At 50.0% G+C, this 9,178-nt stretch overlaps 1 protein-coding gene across 2 annotated transcripts; it reads right to left on the reverse strand.

The window, feature by feature from the left end:
* Positions 1 to 270: 270 nt before the first annotated feature.
* deptorl (DEP domain containing MTOR interacting protein like) lies at positions 271 to 9,130 on the reverse strand. 2 transcript variants are annotated; one of them, XM_031894675.1, is made up of 9 exons: positions 8,979 to 9,128; positions 6,507 to 6,685; positions 6,305 to 6,428; positions 4,931 to 5,109; positions 4,663 to 4,854; positions 3,449 to 3,568; positions 1,443 to 1,513; positions 1,118 to 1,222; positions 271 to 744 (listed from the first exon to the last, which is right to left on the reverse strand). In XM_031894675.1, exons 1-9 carry the CDS (start codon positions 9,062 to 9,064, stop codon positions 619 to 621), a joined length of 1,182 nt encoding a protein of 393 aa, XP_031750535.1. In that variant the 5' UTR covers positions 9,065 to 9,128; the 3' UTR covers positions 271 to 618. The 2 variants fall into 2 exon arrangements, with proteins under 2 accessions (XP_031750535.1, XP_031750536.1); XM_031894676.1 differs by lacking the exon at positions 3,449 to 3,568 and having other exon boundaries at positions 8,979 to 9,130.
* Positions 9,131 to 9,178: the final 48 nt, after the last annotated feature.

Raw genomic sequence — 9,178 nt, forward strand, 5'->3', positions numbered from 1 at the left:
CCAGAGGCTATTATCCCCCCACTGCTACTATAGGCACCATCTCTCCCTACTATACCTGCTATCCCACAGCCCCAGTCCCTTCCCAGAGGCTATTATCCCCCCACTGCTACTATAGGCACCATCTCTCCCTACTATACCTGCTATCCCACAGCCCCAGTCCCTTCCCAGAGGCTATTACCCCCCCCCCCCACTGCTACTATAGGCACCATCTCTCCCTACTATACCTGCTATCCCACAGGTTGGAGCAGGCAGAGCCATGACAGACACAGGTACAAAAGCAAATCTCTTTATTCCAGCAGCACCCAGAGGCCCCCCCATTACAGACCAGATCCAGGACTACAGACTTGGCATAAATGGCACAAGAAGAATTCATTGGTAAAAATGGATACTGGCCGTTTAAATACCGTTACAGTCAGCACCCACATATTCTGCAGAGCTGCACCCACATATTCTGCAGAGAGCTGCACCCATATAGAGACGTGGGGGTGCTGTAGTGTCAAGGGCAGATTATTGCACTTTCCCCCCCCCGCACACAGCAGGCAGTGAGATTAACTCTTTCTGTGGCAAGGGGAACTGAGAGGGGGCAGTGACGGCTATCGGACCCCCGACAGGGCAAATTCAGCCGAGCGGCTCCAGAACCTCAAGGATAAGGGCCCGTGGTCCAGCCACGATGAGTCGGTTGATTGTCTGGCAGTCGTAGCGCAGGCAGCAGGTCCCATTCACGGCGTATATGAACTGACAGAGCTGTTGGGAAGAGAGGGGTTAATTTAGTGGGGGGGGATAGAGTGCTTTTAATTTCCAACGGGGCGGTTCAACGTAAAGTTAAATTTTAACATGTTATAGAATGTCCTAATGCTACAACTTTGCAATCGGTCTTTTTTTTTATAGTTTTTTTTAATTATTTGCTTTTTTCCAGCTTTCAAATGGGGGTCACCGACCCCAGCAACAAAAAAACTAGACAATTTTATTATTGTTACTTTTTATTATATTTAGTCCCTTTCCTATTTCCAGTCTCTCATTCAAACCACCCCTGGTTGCTAAGGTAAACAAGACCCTAGCAACCAGAGAGCAGCGGACATTCCAATCTGAAGAACAACCAATAGCAACGCCACATTACCTTCATGCCAGCAGCAGCCGCCGGTCCCCCGGGGTCAACAGCCTGAATGTGGCAGGGGCCAGACCCTCGGATCACAAACCCCCAACCGACATCGTCCCCCAAAATCTGAGAGAAACAAATGAAAAGAGAGGATTAGCGGCCAACGTAAAATCCTTATACCCGGTGGGTTCAGCCAGGGGGCAAGGTGCCCTACAGTCATACCCCTAATGCCCACCCAGTGTCCCCCCAGAGGTATTGGTATAGTTGTGGTTGACTATGGAGGCTGGACACGCCCTGGCACAGACCACTCCCACATGTGCAAATGGCCACACCCCAATCTTCTTACGTTCAACATCTTCCTGACGTAGGGCGCCCCCGGGCACAGCAACTCCTCCACCGTTACCGGTCTCTTCAGCACTTGGGGAGAGGAGAAAAGAGATATTCAGCTGTTTAACATGAGATTCTTCCCAGGTCTAGTAACCCATAGCAACCAATCAGATGTTTGGTTTTCAACACTATTAATAAGCTCTAAACAGGGTTTTTTCCCCTGTAAATACACATAATTATCTCTGTACAGGCTATGGGCAAACTTAGGTGGCTGTTCCTGCTGAATTGTGCTTAGTACAGGGGAATCCCTATGTGCCATAGTTTTATGGTATCTCTCTGTACAGGCTATGGGCAAACCTAGGGGGCTGTTCCTGCTGAATTGTGCTTAGTACAGGGGAATCCCTATGTGCCATAGTTTTATGGTATCTCTCTGTACAGGCTATGGGCAAACTTAGGGGGCTGTTCCTGCTGAATTGTGCTTAGTACAGGGGAATCCCTATGTGCCATAGTTTTATGGTATCTCTCTGTACAGGCTATGGGCAAACTTAGGGGGCTGTTCCTGCTGAATTGTGCTTAGTACAGGGGAATCCCTATGTGCCATAGTTTTATGGTATCTCTCTGTACAGGCTATAAGCAAACTTAGGGGGCTGTTCCTGCTGAATTGTGCTTAGTACAGGGGAATCCCTGTGTGCCATAGTTTTATGGTATCTCTCTGTACAGGCTATGGGCAAACTTAGGGGGCTGTTCCTGCTGAATTGTGCTTAGTACAGGGGAATCCCTATGTGCCATAGTTTTATGGTATCTCTCTGTACAGGCTATGGGCAAACTTAGGGGGCTGTTCCTGCTGAATTGTGCTTAGTACAGGGGAATCCCTATGTGCCATAGTTTTATGGTATCTCTCTGTACAGGCTATGAGCAAACTTAAAAGGCTGTTCCTACTGAATTGTGCTTAGTACAGGGGAATCCCTATGTGCCATAGTTTTATGGTATCTCTCTGTACAGGCTATGGGCAAACTTAGGGGGCTGTTCCTGCTGAATTGTGCTTAGTACAGGGGAATCCCTATGTGCCATAGTTTTATGGTATCTCTCTGTACAGGCTATGGGCAAACTTAGGGGGCTGTTCCTGCTGAATTGTGCTTAGTACAGGGGAATCCCTATGTGCCATAGTTTTATGGTATCTCTCTGTACAGGCTATGGGCAAACTTAGGTGGCTGTTCCTGCTGAATTGTGCTTAGTACAGGGGAATCCCTATGTGCCATAGTTTTATGGTATCTCTCTGTACAGGCTATGGGCAAACTTAGGGGGCTGTTCCTGCTGAATTGTGCTTAGTACAGGGGAATCCCTATGTGCCATAGTTTTATGGTATCTCTCTGTACAGGCTATGGGCAAACTTAGGGGGCTGTTCCTGCTGAATTGTGCTTAGTACAGGGGAATCCCTATGTGCCATAGTTTTATGGTATCTCTCTGTACAGGCTATGGGCAAACTTAGGGGGCTGTTCCTGCTGAATTGTGCTTAGTACAGGGGAATCCCTATGTGCCATAGTTTTATGGTATCTCTCTGTACAGGCTATAAGCAAACTTAGGGGGCTGTTCCTGCTGAATTGTGCTTAGTACAGGGGAATCCCTATGTGCCATAGTTTTATAGTATCTCTCTGTACAGGCTATGGGCAAACTTAGGGGGCTGTTCCTGCTGAATTGTGCTTAGTACAGGGGAATCCCTATGTGCCATAGTTTTATGGTATCTCTCTGTACAGGCTATGGGCAAACTTAGGGGGCTGTTCCTGCTGAATTGTGCTTAGTACAGGGGAATCCCTATGTGCCATAGTTTTATGGTATCTCTCTGTACAGGCTATAAGCAAACTTAGGGGGCTGTTCCTGCTGAATTGTGCTTAGTACAGGGGAATCCCTATGTGCCATAGTTTTATGGTATCTCTCTGTACAGGCTATGAGCAAACTTAGGGGGCTGTTCCTGCTGAATTTATCATTCTGAGAACAATACCACAGACAAAATTTGGGCCGACTCACCTGATGGGGGTGTCTTTAGAGTCACTGAAGGTGAAAGGTGGGTGTAGCCAGTCCCCGACACTGGAGAATGGTAACCACACCTACGCGGTGCAGGAACAATCTTTGGCTCATTATGCTGAACTGGAACAGAAGGGAGATATATAACAAGCAGGACACAATAAGCTGTACCCCCATACTGTACTGTCTAAGGGAAACACTATGGCACCTCCTACCCATATGTATAAATACAAATATACAGAGAAGGAATGTTCTGGGCACACAATAAGCTGTACCCCCATACTGTACGGTCTGTGGGAAACACTATGGCACCCCCTACCCATATGTATAAATACAAATATACAGAAAAGGAATGTTCTGGGCACACAATAAGCTGTACCCCCATACTGTACTGTCTGTGGGAAACACTATGGCACCCCCTACCCATATGTATAAATACAAATATACAGAGAAGGAATGTTCTGGGCACACAATAAGCTGTACCCCCATACTGTACTGTCTAAGGGAAACACTATGGCACCCCCTACCCATATGTATAAATACAAATATACAGAGAGGGAATGTTCTGGGCACACAATAAGCTGTACCCCTATACTGTACTGTCTAAGGGAAACACTATGGCACCCCCTACCCATATGTATAAATACAAATATACAGAGAAGGAATGTTCTGGGCACACAATAAGCTGTACCCCCATACTGTACTGTCTAAGGGAAACACTATGGCACCTCCTACCCATATGTATAAATACAAATATACAGAGAAGGAATGTTCTGGGCACACAATAAGCTGTACCCCCATACTGTACTGTCTAAGGGAAACACTATGGCACCTCCTACCCATATGTATAAATACAAATATACAGAGAAGGAATGTTCTGGGCACACAATAAGCTGTACCCCCATACTGTACTGTCTAAGGGAAACACTATGGCACCCCCTACCCATATGTATAAATACAAATATACAGAGAAGGAATGTTCTGGGCACACAATAAGCTGTACCCCCATACTGTACTGTCTGTGGGAAACACTATGGCACCCCCTACCCATATGTATAAATACAAATATACAGAGAAGGAATGTTCTGGGCACACAATAAGCTGTACCCCCATACTGTACTGTCTAAGGGAAACACTATGGCACCCCCTACCCATATGTATAAATACAAATATACAGATATTATTTGCCCTTTATTTCCCGGCTGGGGGGCACTTACTGCAGACGAAGCTGTTATGGGGGAGGTCGGCGCTGAGCTTGCGAAGGCAGAAGGGGCTGTCGGGAGATTCCTGCTTGGGATCCATAAAGGGATCCGGATCACTCAGGACCTCGATCAGTTTCCTCCGGCGCCGGAAGTTGATCGTGAACTGGAACAACATCTCTGAGTCGGAGAAGTGCTGATGCCCCGACACTGGGGGGGGATTAAAGGTAAGAGGGAAAGAACTTCCAATTGCCCCTACCCCGGGGCCCCGGGCCCCATAGCTCACCATGCTGTATGATGCCATATTCCAGCAACTCCCGGCACAGCTTAACCCCTTCCTCCCTGTCGGACACCTCCCCGTGATCCAGCAGCCAATCCAACATCTGCCGACCGAGGAAGGTCCGACGGTACCGCTCAGAGCCCTGCTCCCGGACCTGCAGGATGGATTCCTCCTGGCTGCTTATCCTGCGGGGGGGGGGCAGAAAGTGTTAGCGGCTGGGGCAGCAAAGTCCCTGGGTAGTGCTGCCCCCTACAGCTGGGTTATAATAGGTCTGACTGGCATAAAACATGGCGAAGATAGATGGACCAATTACATTCCCAGTTCTGCAACATGTGATATTAAAGGGGATGTTCACCTTTAACCCTTAGTACGATGTAGAGAATGATATTCTGAGATCATTTGCAATTGGTCTTCATTTTTTATTGTGTGTAGTTTTTTTAAGTTATTTCATTTTCAGTTCAGCAGCTGTTTGGTTGCTAGGGTCCGAGTTACCTTAGCAACCAGGGATGAGAGACAGGTATATGAATAGGGGAGGGGCTGAATAGAAAGATAAGGAATAAAAAATAACAATAAAACTGGAGCCTCACAGAGCAATAATGTTTGGTTGCTAAGGTCCAAGTTACCTTAGCAACCAGGCAGTGGGTTAGATGAGAGACAGGAATATGAATAGGGGAGGGGCTGAATAGAAAGATAAGGAATAAAAAGTAACAATAACAATAAAACTGGAGCCTTACAGAGCAATAGGGTTTGGGTTCCTAAGGTCCAAGTTACCTTAGCAACCAGGCAGGGGGTTGGATGAGAGACAGGAATATGAACAGGGGAGGGGCTGAATAGAAAGATAAGGAATAAAAAGTAACAATAACAATAAAACTGGAGCCTCACAGAGCAATAATGTTTGGTTGCTAAGGTCCAAGTTACCTTAGCAACCAGGCAGTGGGTTAGATGAGAGACAGGAATATGAATAGGGGAGGGGCTGAATAGAAAGATAAGGAATAAAAAGTAACAATAACAATAAAACTGGAGCCTCACAGAGCAATAGGGTTTGGGTTCCTAAGGTCCAAGTTACCTTAGCAACCAGGCAGTGGGTTAGATGAGAGACAGGAATATGAATAGGGGAGGGACTGAATAGAAAGATAAGGAATAAAAAGTAACAATAAAACTGGAGCCTCACAGAGCAATAGGGTTTGGCTGCCGGGGTCAGTGACCCCCATTGGAAAGCTGCAAAGAGTTAAAAGAAAAGGGCAAATAATTAAAAAACTATTAAAAATAAATAACAAAGACCAATTGAAAAGTTGCTCAGAATTGGCCATTCTATAACCTACTAACAGTTAATTTAATGTAACTATATTCCCCCACGTGTGGCCCCCCAGTGACACTCACATGTCGTAGAGGCGTTGCCCCCGGACGCAGACCTTGACCTGCTTGCTGGGGGACAGGGTGCCGTCATCGTTGCGGAATCGATACAGGAGCCGGGCGTCTTTAAATGCCGCGTGTTCGTCGCATACTGGGGGGAGAGCCGGGGGGTATTAGATGCCCATATGCCAACCTGTGACTGGTGCCCCAATTGCCCCCCTATACCCACCATGGTGCACCACATTGTAGTCCATGAGTCTCTGCATGATGCTCACAGCCGTCGGCCTATCCGGGGCCTCGCTGTGCTCTACCAGCCAATCAACAAGCTCCTTGCCCACCAGGCAGTTGGGGTAGGTGCGGGTATCCTGGCACCGGTCCTTTATCAGCTTGGCATTGTGCAGCCGCAGCCTGAAATAAAGGATCAGCCATCTTGTGATCAGTGTTATTGCCCCAGGGAGGCGGGGCTATATACTTATGGGCGGGGTTAGTAAGTTAATGCCCCAGGTCAGGGGTGCTATAGAGCTAGTTATATACAGTTAATGGTTAAGGTATTATTAACCCCCGGGTGGGTGAGTTATATACCTCCAGGGGGTCCAGTGTATTATTGCCCCCGGGTGGGTGAGTTATATACCTCCAGGGGGTCCAGTGTATTATTGCCCCCGGGTGGGTGAGTTATATACCTCCAGGGGGTTCAGTGTATTATTGCCCCCATGTGGGGGAGTTATATACCTCCAGGGGGTCCAGTGTATTATTGCCCCCGGGTGGGTGAGTTATATACCTCCAGGGGGTTCAGTGTATTATTGCCCCTGTGTGGGTGAGTTATATACCTCCAGGGGGTTCAGTGTATTATTGCCCCCGGTTGGGGGGGTTATATACCTCCTGGGGGTTCAGTGTATTATTGCCCCCGGGTGGGGGGGTTATATACCTCCAGGGGGTTCAGTGTATTATTGCCCCCGGGTGGGGAAGTTATATACCCCCAGGGGTCGGTGTATTATTGCCCCCGGGTGGGGGAGTTATATACCCCCAGGGGTCGGTGTATTATTGCCCCCGGGTGGGGGAGTTATATACCTCCAGGGGGTTCAGTGTATTATTGCCCCGAGTGGGGGGGTTATATACCTCCAGGGGGTTCAGTGTATTATTGCCCCCGGGTGGGGAAGTTATATACCCCCAGGGGTCGGTGTATTATTGCCCCCGGGTGGGGGAGTTACATACCCCCAGGGGTCGGTGTATTATTGCCCCGGGTGGGGGAGTTACATACCCCCAGGGGTCGGTGTATTATTGCCCCGGGTGGGGGAGTTATATACCCCCAGGGGTCGGTGTATTATTGCCCCCGGGTGGGGGAGTTATATACCCCAGGGGTTCAGTGTATTATTGCCCCGGGTGGGGGAGTTATATACCCCCAGGGGTCGGTGTATTATTGCCCCCGGGTGGGGGAGTTATATACCCCCAGGGGTCGGTGTATTATTGCCCCCGGGTGGGGGAGTTATATACCCCAGGGGCTCAGTGTATTATTGCCCCGGGTGGGTGAGTTATATACCCCCAGGGGTCGGTGTATTATTGCCCCAGGTGGGGGAGTTATATACCCCAGGGGTCGGTGTATTATTGCCCCGGGTGGGGGAGTTATATACCCCCAGGGGTCGGTGTATTATTGCCCCGGGTGGTGGAGTTATATACCCCCAGGGGTCGGTGTATTATTGCCCCGGGTGGGGGAGTTATATACCCCAGGGGTTCAGGGTATTATTGCCCCCGGGTGGGGGAGTTATATACCCCAGGGGTTCAGGGTATTATTGCCCCGGGTGGGGGAGTTATATACCCCAGGGGTTCAGGGTATTATTGCCCCGGGTGGGGGAGTTATATACCCCAGGGGTTCAGGGTATTATTGCCCCGGGTGGGGGGAGTTATATACCCCAGGGGTTCAGGGTATTATTGCCCCGGGTGGGGGAGTTATATACCCCAGGGGTTCAGGGTATTATTGCCCCGGGTGGGGGAGTTATATACCCCAGGGGTTCAGGGTATTATTGCCCCGGGTGGGGGAGTTATATACCCCAGGGGTTCAGGATATTATTGCCCCGGGTGGGGGAGTTATATACCCCAGGGGTTCAGGGTATTATTGCCCCGGGTGGGGGAGTTATATACCCCAGGGGTTCAGGGTATTATTGCCCCGGGTGGGGGAGTTATATACCCCAGGGGTTCAGGGTATTATTGCCCCGGGTGGGGGAGTTATATACCCCAGGGGTTCAGGGTATTATTGCCCCGGGTGGGGGAGTTATATACCCCAGGGGTTCAGGGTATTATTGCCCCGGGTGGGGGAGTTATATACCCCAGGGGTTCAGGATATTATTGCCCCGGGTGGGGGAGTTATATACCCCAGGGGTTCAGGGTATTATTGCCCCGGGTGGGGGAGTTATATACCCCAGGGGTCGGTGTATTATTGCCCCGGGTGGGGGAGTTATATACCCCAGGGGTTCAGGGTACTAGTGAATGGGGGGGGGGGGGAGACATATTTGCCCCCTAGAGGCGGAACTGCCCATAAAATCACCGAAGGACAAACTTTAGTTCCTATTGTTCGGTGGGGCAGAAGGGGCAGAAGGGGCAGAAGCGCCAGTGATACCCCCCCCGCTGCACTGATACCTGGGGGGAGAGGGGGGTATTACGGGGGGTAATTAGTAGAAGCAGGGGCCGGACAGGGCTCGGTACGTACCTGAGTTGCTCCCCGGCCAGCCCAAGCTCAGCCCGCCGCTGGTTCTCCCCCGCTCGGTCCCCCAGGCTCCGGCTCAGCGGCTCCATCCCCGGCTCAGTGCGAGGGAACCCTCCGTCCCGCCTCTCCCTGCTGGGGGCTGGCCCCGCCCACTTCCTTATCAGCCCCGCCCCTCCTGCTACAGATCAACTGGGACGATAGTC

The sequence above is a fragment of the Xenopus tropicalis genome, chromosome 10 (assembly GCF_000004195.4).
Source record: "Xenopus tropicalis strain Nigerian chromosome 10, UCB_Xtro_10.0, whole genome shotgun sequence".
NCBI lineage: Eukaryota > Metazoa > Chordata > Amphibia > Anura > Pipidae > Xenopus > Xenopus tropicalis.